The sequence below is a fragment of the Dreissena polymorpha genome, chromosome 5 (genome assembly GCF_020536995.1).
Source record: "Dreissena polymorpha isolate Duluth1 chromosome 5, UMN_Dpol_1.0, whole genome shotgun sequence".
Taxonomy (NCBI): Eukaryota; Metazoa; Mollusca; class Bivalvia; order Myida; family Dreissenidae; genus Dreissena; species Dreissena polymorpha.
The window spans coordinates 4,280,770-4,297,567 of record NC_068359.1 but is presented as its reverse complement, the minus strand read 5'-3'; the positions used below and the strand labels follow the sequence as shown (position 1 = coordinate 4,297,567).

Sequence of the window (16,798 nt, the reverse complement as noted above, 5' to 3'; positions counted from 1 at the left end):
TTATCTTTTCATATACATGACAAATATGAAATAAGTAAATACTGTTCTCATTAACATATTGATGTAAAAGTTTAGAAAGAAGATATCTAATAGCAATCCATTTCTGCATTACCATTTTTGCACTTCATTTGCTTTGATGGTTCATCAGATATTGGATTGTCTGAAATTAATAAAAGGAAAATACAATTGAATTTTGTAACAAAGTTCTTGGAGAAACACAATACATGTAAACATAGAGTCCAATTCAGATTTCTTTAAGTTTTATATCTGTTTATTACACAACACAACGTTTTCAAATGTTTGTAAAATTCAAGATAAAATGCGAAGACATGCAACGGGTTACGCCTAGGAGAGCAAGAAATTATGCCCTTCTATGTTTGTCTGCGCGCGTGAAACTGCCTATTTACTAACATAATATAGATAATGAAACCTTTGATTGTTACGTGTGCAATTCTGATTGGCCACATGTAAGCCATGTGTCTATGACCAATGCAACGGACACATAACGAATACATACGGAATTGACCAAATTTTGACACACAAGGGAAGCACATATTCGTATCTGGCTCTTAATGATGTTTGATAACCCGAGGCTAATGAAATGTTGATCTCGGTGTGACTGCCTATTGAATTTGGTTTATTGTGTTAATACAAAGTTTGATAATTATATTAATTCAAAAATGCCCCAAATTGTTCTGTTACGTGACACAACCTTCCCCCTAAATTGATTTTTAGCTCGGCTGTTTTCGTAGAAAACCTGAGGAATTTTCATTGCCAGCTTGTTATGTCCGTTGTCGTGTCCGTCGTAGGCTTAGTGTTAAAACCTTAACATTTTGTTAAGGTTTTAATCATTGGCTCTAAAATCAAAGTGCTTTCACCTACAACTTTGAAACTTCATATGTAGCTGTACCTTGATAAGTTCTACATGCCAAACCCATTTTTGGGTCACTAGGTCAAAGGTCAAGGTCACTGTGACCTCTATAAAAAAAAAAAGACAAGCTTTCATTTATTCAAAAATGCATCCGCAGCCGAGCGTTGGCACCCATTATGCAGTGCTCTTGTTTTATATTTTATGATTTAAAAAAATATTTAACATTTTAACGATTGAATTACAAATTACATGAAACATCATTCACATAAACACACATATGATAGAAAACAGTAAGATTTTGACGAACGTCTCAGCTGAAATAAATAACATTGGGCTTTGTTAAACAATGTAAATGTCAATCGAGATGTAGAGGAGCATATCACATGTTGATCGTTGGCCATCAGTACATCTGGTGTCATCCATGTAGTATTGAAGTTGTTACTTGCGGCGAATATGATGTTTCTTTAAAGTCACTGCCGCCGTCAAGAAGATTAGCCGATTGTCAACTCATCTGTGGCAATTTGCATGCGTTTGGTTATTCAGATCTGCTTTCCTATGATTATAATGCGTTGTTGATTGTCGTTTCTGTTTCAATAATCGTTGTTGTTGTTTGCATTGTTGTTTGTACTTTTGTTGTTGGTTCCAGCATCATCATTTCTTTCAGGACATTAAGATCTTCTATTGGTCATAATGCTTACAAGGTATTAACTATAGCAGTTTTTTCTTTTGATGGCTTAGTGTTTCAAAGTGTAGTTGACTTCGAATGGGCTATCCATGCACATCATATAGATGAACCACATGCATCTACTCTATAGTGTTTAACGTCATAAGTATTTTTCCAGTGTTGCTTCACTTTTTTTCCTTCGAAATCTTCTGGCGTTGGGTCTTCTATTTGCAAGAGAACCATGTGTTCACTTAAAGAGTAAAACACAGTGGTGTCCCCATGCTATTCACATTGTATGGTCTTCAATTAGTTGTCAAAGGCGTTGTTTCGGGATGTCGCTTTTTATTGGCCTGGTCTTAAAATCTCGATCTTTCATCTGCGTTGTAGTGAAACAAGCATCAGTTGTTCAAAATCATGGCAAACATTTATAAATATTCCTATTCGTTATTAGTTAAAATCGTCATGACAACTTACTAGAACGTCTAAGTAAATACAACCTTTATTAAATTAATATCTAAACACTTTCTAAAAAAATACGTAACAGCTTGATATATTGACATTTTACGAAGGTGCAACCAGGAATTTTTTGACAGGTATTCGCTACTTTACTGCCCTAGGGAAATGTACAATGACAGGCGTACCTCTATATACCGGGATTTCATAAACCTCATGTTCCACTAAAGTTTGCCTCTAGGCATAGATTTATTGATAATTCTGAACTGTGAATAGGTATTGGTAAAAATGCGTAAATACGAAAAGGCAGACTTTTATATATATTCGTTCATAATATCAGAACCGTTATTGGCAAATCTCCAAATTAGGTCTTGTTCTCTAAATGAACTAATCCCTTAAATCTAATGCAATTTTGCATCCTTCCACCATGCGTAAATGGAAGGCTCTAATAAACTTCTATGTACCCTATAGAGTTTATTCTATAACAGAAATTTAATGCGCATATATCAGTATATTTTAACTGCACAGTATCTGTGACAGAACACGTTAAATTCTTACTTAAAATTACTCAAGACCTTCAATATTACTGATAATCTACATACGTTTGCAATAAACACAATGATGATGATGTATATACATATGGATATTATTTTTTGTGTCTGTCCTATTCATATTTGAAATTAACATTACTTTTTAGCTTACCTGATTGCTCAGGTGAGCTTTTGTGACCCGTCTTTGTCCGTCGTCCGTCCGTCCGTTAACATTTAATTGTAAACACTCTAGAGGGAACATTTCTTTTCTGATCTTATGCAACTTGGTCAGAAGCTTTGTCCGAATGATATCTCGGTTCGAAACTGGGTCATGCCCGTCCAAAAACTAGGTCACTAGGTCAAAAAAAAGAAAAACTTTGTAAACACTGTAAAAGTCACATTTCATGTCCAATCTTCATGAAACATGTCAAAATGTTTGTCTTAATGATGTGTTGGTTGAGTTCAAAAGTGGTTCCAGTCTGTTGAAAAACATGGCCACCAGTGGGTTTGGCAGTTTTTCTTTTTTGGCTATAAAGATACCTTGTAAACACTCTAGAGGCCACTTTTTTTTTGTCTGATCTTCATGAAACTTGGTCAGAACATTTGTCTTAATAATATCTTGATCGAGTTCAAAACTGGGTCATGCTGGGTCAAAAACTAGGTCACTAGGTCAAAAACAAGAAAAACTGTAAACACTGTAGAAGTCACATTCCATGCCCAATCTTCATGTAACTTTGTCAAAATGTTTGACTCAATGATATGTTGGTTGAGTTCAAACGTGGTTCTGGTCCATTGAAATATATGGCTTCAAGTGGGCGGGGCAGTTTTCCTTTTTTGGCTATAAAGATACCTTGTAAACACTCTAGAGGCCACTTTTTTTGTCCGATCTTCATGAAACTTGGTCAGAACATTTGTCCTAATGATATCTTGATCGAGTTCGAAACTGGGTCATGCTGGGTTAAAAACTAGGTCACTAGGTCAAAAAAAAGAAATACTTTGTAAACACTGAAGAAGTCACATTTCATACCCAATTTTCATGTAACTTTGTCAAAATGTTTGTCTCAATGATATGTTGGTTGAGTTCAAAAGTGGTTCTGGTCCGTTGAAAAAAATGGGCGCCAGTGGGCGGGGCAGTTTTCCTTATTTGGCTATAGAGAAACCTTGTAAACACACTAGAAGTCACAATTTTTGCCAAGTCATCATGAAAGTTGCTGAAAACATTGGTTTTATTGATATCTCGGACGAGTTTGAAAATGGTCCAGATTGGTGGAAAAACATTGCCGCCAGTGGGCAGGGCATTTTTCTCTATATGTTTATAGTGAAAACATGTGAACACTCTAGAAGTCACATTTTTGGCCCAATTTTCATGAAATTTGGTCGAAACATTTGTTTACTTGATACGAGAGTTGAGTTCAAAAATGGTTCCGGTCAGTTGAATAACATGGCTGCCGGGGGGGGGGGGGCAGTTTTCTTATATTTATATAGTAAAAAAAGCTTGTGAACACTCTAGAAGTCACATTTTTAACCCAATCATCATGAAACTTGGTGAAAAGATTGGTTTTATATATATCTCAGATGAGTTTCCAAAGTCAATAAATTGGTTTTGTTGATTTCTCGGACAAGTTGGAAAATGGCTCAGATCGGTGAAACACACTTTTTAGCTCACCTGATTGCTCAGGTGAGGTTTTAGGATTGGTCTTTGTCCGCCGTCCGTCCGTCCACATTTGGTTTGAAAACACTCTAGCATTCACATTTCTCAAGCATTCTTTATGAAAGTTGCTGAAAGATCTCAGTCAAGTTTGATGCATGAGCAAAATCACATGATTAATGCCATAATTATTGCCCTTGAAATTAACTTATATTGTCCAAATTTTAATTATATTATACAAAATCCTTATAAACACTCTAAAGGTCACAATTTTGTTTCAGATTTTATGAATCTTAGTCAAAATATTTATTGTAAGCAAAGTTTGATGTTTGGTAAGGGGGGTCAACTCAAGATATAGGTCACCAGGTCAAATCTTACAAAAACAAAAGCACTCCATACGCCAGAGTTTTGGTTCAATAATAATGAAACTTGACCAGGATGTTTGTCTGGACAAGTTTGACGTTAGGTAAAGATTGAATTAACCGACTCCTCTCAGGTGAGCCAACTAGGGCCATCTTGGCCCTCTTGTCGTATTTATGTGCTTGCATTCCTAATTTATTTATTCTATTAATGCACGAAACCATATAAAATAAGTCAAGTATACTGATTTTTGTGTATGTCTCTAAATTCTCATTATATATGCAGGTCCCTAGTTTATATCATAAATAAAATGACGTAAAATTCAGTTACTTTCTAATTTATATGCCTATCTTCTAATTTCCTATATTAATATAAAAAAATAAAAATTCTTCAAAAATCCTTAATTATGTATACGCCTCAAATATCTGTATTCCTATAATGTTAAAATTAATGTAACATTTTTCTTATATTCACATTTCCTTATGTGTTCTAATCTAATGAAAATTTGCAAAAATATCAACAATTTAAAATGTATTTATTGTTATGCAAACAAAAGTGTCCTAAGTACATAAATATATATTATAATTATACAAAAGTTATATAAAATTCTGTAAATACTCTCAATTATCTGTGCGCTTCTAATTTCATTATTTCTATAACTCATAAAAAATGTAAAAATCAAAAACATTCTTATTTATTTATTGTATTCTCAATTTACTGATATTTACGAAAAATTTACCGATTAATGGAAATTTGTATTGATTTTGATACTTGCAAAATTTCTCCGTACATAATTTATTATTATAATTATTCTTTTAATACCTTACAACATAAAATTCTTTAAAATATTCTAAAAAAAATTGTTGTCATGGCACATTGTACTTTTTATTTCTTACTTTATAAATTTTGAAATTCGATCCCAGTTTGCCACAATTTATGAATACACTGACCTTTCTCCATGTTGCATTGTTATTGTTCGGTTGGCCGGTGATTTTTGTACAGTGGTTTTTTCTACTTCTCAGTTTGTTCCATGGTCGACAGCATCCATTTAATACTGTGTACAAATACATATTCGTTCATTTTTGCATTGTTTGCCTTGTAAATAAATATTTTGTCTTATTAACATGCATAATGCTAAACGGAACACAATTACCGGATCCATTGACGAGTTACAGTACCATTTGTTTCTCAGGGTTTCAATTGCTATTGTATATTGCACGTATTTGCATGTACCATTAAGACTGGCCTTTTAATTAATTAAAAAACTTACTCTGCTGTGTGTAAAATATCGACATTATCAACGCCTGTCAATTGCATACAATTAAAAATGTATAATTGTTCTTTATCATCCGAGACAATAAAGTCTCTCATGCCATTTTATTATTCTGTTGGACTCCTTTTGAACATCATATATACATGACAAGATAAGTATTGATGCAAAGCATCAAAGGGCGTCGGGAAATTCAGTGTAAAAGGCACTCAATGAAGTTACATGGAACGATTTTTTTTTCTACTGTAAATATTATTGGCCGATTATTTTAAACAAAATAAAAAAAGATACTGGTATAACCATTATCTATGATTTTGTGTTATAACCCCCAAATAACCATTATCAATGATTTTGTGTTATAACCCCCAAATAACCATTATCTATGATTTTGTGTTGTAACCCCCAAATATTTCATAGTTCATTTTATTTACATTAGTTTCCTTTTTTGTACTGGCATCTGTGTGCAGTTTTCATTAATGGAACAGAACTGTGTAGGTTTTAAAAAATCTGCTTCATCTTGTAAGCGTAATTTCATATTTTTCTCAACTTCAAGGGGAGATGATTCTGAACTTATTCTTACGTTGCTCATTTACAATAGGGGTTGAGTACTCATTGATAACACTGTAAAAGTTTTAATGTGTTTACGAACCCCCCCACCCCCACCCTCTCACACATATATTTCATGGGCATAATAAAAACAAAAAATGGTTACAATAAAACAGCATATTTATTTAAACTAAAATGTCTACAGCAAAACAAAAAGTTAACATAGAACACAAATAAAATAATTTGATTCTACTGGGGCTCGAACCTTGGGCCTCTCACATGTGAAGCAAGCGTGTAACCACTACACTACGGAACCGCTTGAAAAATCACCTTCTAACTAAGATATTAATAAGCTATTAATAGTCGGTTTAAATGTAAACCCGGAAGTTTAAACGCTGGATAGTGAGTGAGCAGGGTTAATGGTCCATACCAAAGGATCCATTACACTGGCAATATACGGGTTAGGCCTGCAGCCTTCTATATGTGGTTCTTAAAAAAAACACCCTGTAGGAGGACTTGATAGTAATGAGACTGGGGTGCTGTGATGGTGCTCCTCATTGAAAAGCGGTTGCTTCCTTTATCAAGACTCATTATTACAATTAATAATACGTGTCGCGCTTCGCGCTCTATAGCGCCTTTATTAGTAACTAGGTGGTTGCTAGGATAGTGGAACAAAGAAGTTTTGTGTTTATACAAAACCAGAAAGTTTCACCGGTTCGCGTATTTGCCCAGTCCCTGTGATCTTTTATTATTGCTTAGTCCCTGTGATCAGTTATTTATTAAAACAATTAGCTTTGCCTTATTGGCAATAAAAGTTGTAGTAAATGTAATCGGCACAAATGCAGTACTTATTTACACTAATTTACACAAAAAATCACTACTATGCAAGATATTCTGACAACAAAAATATATACATTGATCCGTAAAATAAGTTCTCCCATAAGCGAAAAAAAAAGTATTACATACTAGTCGCCGCACTTCAGTGCGACACCAATAACTTTGATAAATCTGAAAATCAAATGCAAATGTAGACTAAACATTATAGAGCAGATAAAGTAAGCAGACAAGGGGATACTGAAGAGGAAATTTGTAGTCCATAGAAAAGTGAAGTTTGGGTTGTTTGTTTAGGTAAAAGTGAACAGGCAAATTATCTAGGAAATAGTGAAGTTAAGGTAAACAGTTTAGCAAATAGAGAAGCAGGTAGACCAATGAAGTGTGAAGTTGGGGTCAGTAGGTGAAACAACTACTTTATGGAATAGTGAAGTTGAGGTCAGTTGTATATGGAATAGTGAAGTAGAGGTCAGTTGTCTAGGGAAAAGTTAAGTAGAGGTCAGTTGTCTAGGGAATAGTGACGTTGAGGTCAGTTGTCTAGGGAATAGTGAAGCTATTAGGTAGGTCAGTTGTCCAGGGAATAGTGAAGTAGAGGTCAGTTGTCTAGGGAAAAGTTAAGTTGAGGTCAGTTGTATAGGGAATAGTGACGTTGAGGTCAGTTGTCTAGAGAATATTGAAGCTATAGGTTAGTTGTCCAAGGAATAGTGAAGTTGAGGTCAGTTGTCTAAGGAATAGTGAAGTTGAGGTCATTTGTTTAGAGAATAGTGAAAGTGAGGTCATGCAGTTTTCTAGGGAATAGTGAAAGTGAGGTCAGTAGCCTAAAGAATAGAGTCACAGGTAGACAAAACAGGTTGATGTCTAGGAAATGGTGTGGTATATTGTGTAGAGATTAGTGAAATTTAATAGATGTCCTTAAATAACTTCTGTGACTATAAAGCAGTTGCTTGTTTATAGAATATTTCAATTGTACAACAGAGCGGGAAAAGTAGATTGATATTTATTTAAAACCATAAAAATGGACATCTGTTATTCAAATCAATTTAAGTATCAGTTGTATTATGAAGGTGAGGAATTTACTGACTTGACACAAAATATAAAAGAGACATACCAAGACCCAGCACAGTATCACTTGTTGAGGGATGATTTTAGTGTTACAAGGGAGTGTAAATTCGAGTCATCATAGGTCTTTATGCAGACTACGTTTTTGAAAGGGAGCACCATTGCTTTTTCCTACTAATGCGTCATGAGTTGGGTAACAGTCTGTTCATTTCGTAAACTGGACATTTAATAATTTTGATGTTTGTTATTGCGAGGGGTTAAAGCCAGAACGTGATAAGTGCACTTTTTATCAAAAATCACTTTTTTGCACTTTCATAGAGTTATTCGAACGCTCTACAATATGCACTATTCCCTGGAATCACATCTTGAATACAACATAGGTTATCCGAAAGAACCAAGGTGCACTAAGTGCTTATCGACAAATCTGGTGTATGCCAGAATGCTTCAAGTGCACTTAAGTCATTTTGGCACAATAGGTTTTCATACATATTGAGAGGAAAAACATGTGCCAAAAGGATTTAAGTGCACTTAAATCATTTAAGCATAAGCCATGTGTGCATATATTTTAAGGTAAAAACAAAATATGAAGCCCTTTCCTTGTTTAGGAATAATTGCATCTTGTTTATTTAAACAGGAATACACAAACTATTGTGCTAATTTGTAATTAGATAGGGAGAATATGCCTTCATTGGTGCTTTTCTAAAAGACATTATTCTCCCACTAAGATGGTAAAATAAGATTTGATCTAGAGGCTGTTTTACTGATTCCATGTTCTCGTGTGAGCCAAGTTTTTTATAAAAGAAAAAGAAAAAGTTTCAATATTTTCTTTTACTGTTTACAAAACACAAGGTTGACATGTTTATTGTGGAACGAAACTGAAGGAAAATGCGGCTGTGAAGTGGGAACCTGTCTTTTGACTTACATGAAATCCCTTCCCATCACAGTAAAGAATGTCTGTTTTTATTCTGACTGTTGTAGTGGTCAAAATCGAAATTAGGTTATTACTGTTGCATTGAAAAATGTAAAAACATAGACACCATTGAACAAAAGTATTTAGAAAGTGGACATACCCAGATGGAGTGTGATAGTGAACCTGCTTCCATTGAATGAGCAAAGAAATTTACATTGGTATATTTACTAATGGGGAACCAATTGTGAGGGTTACACCAAAGAGAACTCCATATGTCGTAGTGCCTATGAAAAACTATGACGCTTTTTATATCAAGCATGTAGCTTAAACTGTAATGCCGCCAAATGTTGTAAATGTAAGTGGACAAAAGATTATATGGACAAAAAAAAATTGATAAAACTACAATTGTGATCCAGGTGTGTGTTTTTTAAGTGCAGTTTTGATGATACCAGTTTTCAGTGTGGTAAACTCATATCCTCTATAAAATCAAATCAAATCCTCTATCAAAGGACTTTCTATAAAATGTGACATACAACCCTTGTAGATTCCAAACTTCCAATAACAGCAACAAAGAAGAAAGACCTGCCATCACTTCGCTCTGAAGGGATAATTCCTTCAGAATATCACCAGTATTTCAAGAATATTCAAGACCCAGATACAATAGAAGATAGATAAGATGCAGATGTGGAATAGAATATCTGAATCTTAACTTTCTTCCATTGTTAAGGTTGGAGACACATTTGCATGTCCTGTTCAAATCTAGAATGCAAAAGAAAATAAGTATGTACTTCTACAAAAAGAATTACCATTATAATTATTAAAATAAACTTGTTTTAAGTGCACATGTTTCGTTTAGTCTCGTAAAATAGATGCAGAGCACAAGACTGTTATGCTTTAATGGCACAAAGTCCTGTATGGCATAGGAAAAGCAGCGTTCAATTCTTATGCAAAATAGCACAAAGTGCACTTAACACAGTTGTACTCTGAAAATATATATGTTTTACGTTTATGCCAGAATGAAGTAAGTGCTATTTTGAATACAAAAGCATTAAAATATTGTATGCAATCATATAATATGTTTACAATGTCATAACAATACTATTACCTATATTATAACCAAATATTACGCTGATATTCATATTCATTTAAAAGTTGTAGTCTGTCAAACCTTAATTTTGCGTTTTTCTCCACTATTTGAAAAATGGAGTTATCACGTTCTGGCTTTAACCCCTCGATTGATTAAATATCCCTCTCTTTGGTAATTTATCGTAATCAGGGTTCTCAATAACTTTTGAGCCAACAGGCCCAAATGTGAAACCAACAGGCCTTCAAGGGGGGTCCGGGGGACATGCTCCCCCTGAAAAATTTAAAATTGAGCACTTGATTTCCTGCATTGTGGGCTATTTTATGGCTATTGAAGTGGTCAACCAGGCACTTAAATTTGAGCATTTTTGTGTGCATTTGATGAATTTTAGCTTTTTTAACTAACAAAAGATAAATGGAAAAACCTCTTTATTACTTTTGTAAAATTTTAACTCAACATGTAATGAACAGAACGTCAAAATATTTTACTGCTTTTTGACTGATTCCAATATGCACCTTTTCATTGTTGTTTTTTGTTGTAATGCGTTAAGGGAGATAATGAAGCGTCTTTGCTTAATAGCAAATAGGAGCAAACTTTCTGAAAAGACAAGCAAATTTCGAAAAGTCAATTGCCGATTTTCCAAATCTGAGCGATTTTTAAACGGCAAATATCTGATTTCAAACGTCCGATTTGGCTGGCGACGGACTCTTATTGAGAACCCTGATTGTAATGCTGTCACTTTAGATTACTCTTAATTCCAATCCATCAAAAATTTAGTTCAATTTGCATCAAAACTAATGTAAGCAAGTGCTAAGAGTTAGAAATGTAGGATTGTTTTTATGCCCCCCTTCGAAGAAGAGGGGGTATATTGCTTTGCACATGTCCGTCTGTTGGTCCGTCGGTCTGTCGGTCGGTCTGTCAGTCGGTCCGTCCACCAGGTGGTTTCCGGATGATAACTCAAGAACGCTTGGGCCTAGGATCATGAAACTTCATAGGTACATTGATCATGAATCGCAGATGACCCCTATTGATTTTGAGGTCACTAGGTCAAAGGTCAAGGTCACGGTGACCCGAAATAGTAAAATGGTTTCCGGATGATAACTCAAGAACGCTTAGGCCTAGGATCATGAAACTTGATAGGTAGATTGATCATGACTCACAGATGACCCCTATTGATTTTCAGGTCACTAGGTCAAAGGTCAAGGTCACAGTGACCCGAAATAGAAAAATGGTTTCCGGATGATAACTCAAGAACACTTAGGCCTAGGATCATGAAACTTGATAGGTAGATTGATCATGATTCACAGATGACCCCTATCGATTGTCAGGTCACTAGGTCAAAGGTCAAGGTCACAGTGACCCGAAATAGTAAAATGGTTTCCGGATGATAACTCAAGAACGCTTATGCCTAGGATCATGAAACTTCGTAGGTAGATTGATAATGGCTGGCAGATGACCTCTATTGATTGTCAGGTCACTAGGTCAAAGGTCAAGGTCACGGTGACCCGAAATAGTAAAATGGTTTCCGGATGATAACTCAAGAACGCTTATGCCTAGAATCATGAAACTTGATAGGTACATTGATCATGACTCGCAGTTGACCTCTATTGATTTTCAGGTCACTATATCAAAGGTCAAGGTCACGATGACCTGAAATAGTAAAATGGTTTCCGGATGATAACTCAAGAACGCTAATGGCAACGATCATGAAACTTCATAGATACATTGATCATGACTCGCAGATGACCTTTATTGATTTTGAGGTCACTTGGTCAAAGGTCATGGTGACCCAAATTGTAAAATGGTTTCCGGATGTTAACTCAAGAACGCTTTTGCCGAGGATCATGAAACTTTAAAGGTACATTGATCAGGACTCGCAGATGACCCCTATTGATTTTTAGGTCACTAGGTCAAAGATCAAGGTCACGGTGACCCGAAATAGTAAAATGGTTTCTGGATGATAACTCAAGAATGCTTATGCCTAGGATCATGAAACTTCATAGGTATATTGATCATGACTCACAGATGACCCCTTTTGATTTTCAGGTCACTAGGTCAAAGGTCAAGGTCACGGTGACTCAACTTAGAAAAATGGTTTCCGGATGATAACTCAAGAAGGCTTACACCTAGGATCATGAAACTAAATACGTACATTGATCATGACTCTCAGATGACCCCTATTGACGTTCAGGTCACTAGGTCAAAGGTCAAGGTCACGGTGACTTTACACAGTAAAATGGTTTCAGGATGATAACTCAAGAAAGCTAATACGCCTAGGATCATGAAACTTCATAGGTACATTGATCATGACTCACAGATGACCCCTATTGATTTTTAGGTCACTTGGTCTAAGGTCAAGGTCACAGTGCAAAATAATGTATTCATACAATGGCTGCCACTACAATTGACAGCCCATATGGGGGGCATGCATGTTTTACAAACAGCCCTTGTTTCATACTGGAAATAGTGTATTACTGTTGATGTTTATAAACTATAGTAAGTGGTTGAATAGCATGGGAATACATTTTTACTTAAAATGATTTTGAAATTATATTTTTTTTCAAATTTAGCATTTTCCCTGTGTTGTAACTCAAAATAAGTTCAAAATATAAAAAAAATATGAAAGTTAATGTTGATTACCGGTATACCATTCCATTTGTAAAATATTGTTATTTTGAACTCACATTAAGAAATTTATGTCTTTATCAAAAGTATTAAGAAAAATAAAATGTTTTTTGCTTCTCCTGTAAATTTTTCAAAAAGTGAGATACATTATAGTCTTGCATGGAGCCCATTCCAGAATGTATAAATAGATTATCGCAATTTTGTCAGCCAAGTGACTGTCCGCCATTATACACTGCTGCAAAATTTGGCGAATCTGCGATTCCAAAAGCCACCAACCAACCAAGAAAAAAGCTTGTCTTCAAATGTCCGGAGAATATCTTGGTATGAATTTTTTTGTGATTGCTCAAGGGTTGTGAATCTACTTTTTACTGAATGTGTATTTACTGAAATGAACTGTAATGTAAATCGGTTCTACTTTTAGGTGAACTTTGCTTAACAATGGAAATTGTTTGCAAATGGCCGCTCTTTTAATGATCATAGCCTGTTCGTTAACTTAATCTTTCAGAAAACGATAGCCATTTGGTTTGTAAAATTGATGCCATCTGATTAGGCAATGATGAACTATGTTATATTAATGTATTACCTGATTTAGAGTATCAATTTATAGAAGTTAGCTATCAATAAGTTTACTGTCAATCTAACCACAAGAGATGAATACACAGTTCAGTATGTAATAGTGTATGTATGAAAACAATACTGTAATTAATAACTTTTATGCTAAGATTATAATTATTCTTTTTGCTGGATGCGCTTCCGGAGGTGAATTGTACTGATACTCAAATAATAGCCTTTTTCAATGTTGTCAATTTCTTGGCAACTTACATGTAACTGTAGTTAAAATTGTGCAGGGCTTGAACCCTGACCACCACCTGGAAATAAATATATGGTCTTCACCCTTAATTTGCTTGTTCGCAGTTTCTAGTCCAGATGGTAAAATATTGTTATGATCACAATACTTATTTCAAACAAAGGCGCCTAACATGGTTCAATTTATGTCTTTCAGATTAACCTCCACCTGACGGAGGTTAGCATATGAAGACTTCATGGACTATCTCATTTTGTCTAAAGCCTACGATGGGAAGATGATGAAATCCATCAGCGCCTTTTATGGGTAAAATTATATTCTGAATGGCTTGATGGCTGAAATTTATTCGTGCACATCTAATTGTGTCTTCTTTTTGAAATCAACTATATCACCAAGACAACCTGGTATTGGAAGAAATTACTATGACACATGGGTGGCTGTGTCTACAGACTCTACAGTCTTTACGGGTTACTGTACTTGTCCAGCTGGAAAAGGAAGAACTTGCAGCCGTATATCTGCAGTCATATGTGCCGTAACACTTGCTTGGACTCATGGAGTAGCAGGAAAAACATGTACAGATGAACAGGTTGCTTGGGGAAAAGAAGTACAAAGTTCTCCATATTGACAGTACTAAGCCAGTGTCGGGATCCTTGTCATGCGAGCAGTGCCATGTCACATTTTAAAAGTATGTGTGCTTAGACAATTTTAAGATCAATCCAACAGAAGACAGAAGCACAAAACTCAGACATGTGGATAGACAGAGAGTTAAGGATTACCTCAAGTCATGTCATGATGCACTACCTTTAACAGGCCGTGCTGATCCCAACAAGTTTGTTGTCAGTCAGTTATACAACCGGTTCAAGGGATCTGTGGCTACTCAACATGGACAAAAATTTAAACCGGTGGCACGGCAATTGTTTGGAAAAAACTTGTTGAAAACTGTTTGTCGATATGGACTTGTGATTTGTCAACAAGAACCTTACATTGCGGTGAGCCCAGATGGATTGATTGACACGATTGTGAGATCAAATGCCCAACAAAACCTCTTTAGAACTAATTCATGTCTGGAAAGTATGATGTTGTGCTAAAGGATGAAAAGCCATACTTAGACCCCAAATGAAAAAATGGATTCTAAACCCAAGTTCAGGTAGCAATGTATTGCACATAATTAAAGGCTTTTCTGTGTAAGTTTATGATATGAACAAATGAGTATCAAATTGTTACTGAAATGTCTTTTGAGGAAGAATTTGTCAACCTGTTACTGCTGCACATCAGGATATTCTACTTCAAGCATTTGCTTGTTTGATTGAGGAATTAAGGTCCAACAGATTGAAGGTTTCCTCTGCGTACAATGAACTTTGTAAATAAGCTACATGTGCAAGCTGATAAATGTCTAGCAAACGTTGAAAGACTTTTGTTCCTAGAAAAAGATATGACAATGAACAAATATATATTAACCATACTTTTTATTTCAAGTGTTCATGGACAATATTTGGCTCATTGCCGATACATAAGCATTATAACATAAATAACTAAAAATGCTGCTTTTGATAAAGCAGAGGACCTTGTGGAGATTGTGTAGTTGGTTGATTATATATACCATCAGGGTAATCTGTCAGTGCATTGTCTTTTTGTTGTCCCCTACCAGTTTCACCGGAGGGGACTTTATGGTTTGCGCTCTGTGCGTCTGTCTGTCTCACTTTTCTGGATCCTGCGATAATTTTTAAAGTTCTTAATATTTATTCATGAAACTTGAAACATGGATAGATGGCAATAAGGACAGTCAATGCACGTCATTTCTTTGTGTTCCTACGTGAAAAATTCTGGTTGCTATGGCAACAAATAAAAAAATATACATTTTTGACAATGGTGGAGCCCGTAGGGGACATATATTGCTTGGCAATAGTCTTGTTGTTTTTGTCGTCTGCCTGGTACTTGACCATGGTCACATTAAATAAGAAATACAGATGAAAACTTATTCAAATTGATACATAAATATTCTATGACAAGACTACCATGTGAGGAATCCAGATAAATATTCACAAGTTTGAATTTGAATTGTTGGGAAAGTAGTTCTTAAAACTTAACGCATGCCTTTGCCCACTAACAAAGCAGCATACTGTTGCATTTCTTTAATAAGCTTATTTTGGACATTTAATTATGCTCAAGTTGGAAGTAATGAATACTTCTGTAATCTTATTGTTGGTCTCACACTCTTCAGGTGTAGGCCATCTCTCCCATGAGTACCTCTTCATTTCTGCAAATTGGTTTAAATCTCTTAATTTCTGCAAATTGCCATAAATCATGGTCACTTCAGTCTGCAAATTTCCGAAATTTCATGTGTGTAGTTGGTTAATTATATTTACCCTCTGGGCAATCTGTCAGTGCATCCTCTTTTTGCTGTTTTTGTTGTCTGCCTGGAACTTGACCATGGTCATCTTAAATTAGAAATGAAGATGAAAACTTATTCAAATTGATACATTACTATTCTATGACAAGACTACCATGTGAGGAATCAAGTTAAATATTCACAAGTTTGAATTTGAATTGTTGGGAAAGTAGTTCTTAAAACTTAACGCATGCCTTTGCCCACTGACAAAGCAGCATACTGTTGCATTTTTTTAATAAGCTTATTTTGGACATTTAATTATGCTCAAGTTGGAAGTAATGAATACTTCTGTAATCTTATTGTTGGTCTCACACTCTTCAGGTGTAGGCCATCTCTCCCATGAGTACCTCTTCATTTATGCAAATTGGTTTAAATCTCTTAATTTCTGCAAATTGCCATAAATCATGGTCACTTGGTCCAGAAAAATGCATACAGTCTTATTTGAATAGTATTTAAAGGGGGTTTTGGGGAGAAAAAATTGAGGAGAAAACAAATGGATGCTTTAAAATAATATATACTATTGAAAACTTGTGCCTTGATATCAACACTTTAATGTTTTAAATATAATTTTCATTACTGATCATAATAGTGTATTTCTAAGTGTACTTTCTTGAATAAATGTGTGATTGTGAAATAAAATTTGTAGAAGACATTAATTTGAGTTTGGATTTAATATTTGTTCACACATTCAACATGGACTGGTGGCAGCAAATTTACCGCTGTTTGCCCAAACTAATCCATTTTAGTTGGGGC

General features: G+C 35.0%; 1 protein-coding gene and 1 long non-coding RNA gene across 4 annotated transcripts in view; one reads left to right on the top strand and one right to left on the bottom strand.

Moving 5' to 3' along the window:
• LOC127832275 (uncharacterized) overlaps positions 1-16,798 on the bottom strand; it is a 104,912-nt gene that overhangs the window by 39,466 nt on the left and 48,648 nt on the right. For both annotated transcript variants that reach the window (XM_052357660.1, XM_052357661.1), the window contains 2 exons: positions 16,023-16,094; positions 113-160 (listed from right to left, as the gene is read on the bottom strand). In XM_052357660.1, the coding sequence (XP_052213620.1) occupies positions 113-160; positions 16,023-16,094 (120 nt within the window). The remainder of the gene's footprint in view (positions 1-112; positions 161-16,022; positions 16,095-16,798) is intronic.
• Positions 10,383-16,798, top strand: part of LOC127832312 (uncharacterized) — a 45,880-nt gene continuing 39,464 nt past the window's right edge. The window contains exons 1-3 of one of the 2 annotated variants that reach the window (XR_008026774.1): positions 10,383-11,430; positions 11,576-13,172; positions 13,855-16,688. This is a non-coding gene — a long non-coding RNA (uncharacterized LOC127832312). Of the gene's footprint in view, positions 11,431-11,575; positions 13,173-13,854; positions 16,689-16,798 lie in introns of those variants that run through there. The other variant, XR_008026775.1, reaches the window with a different exon arrangement.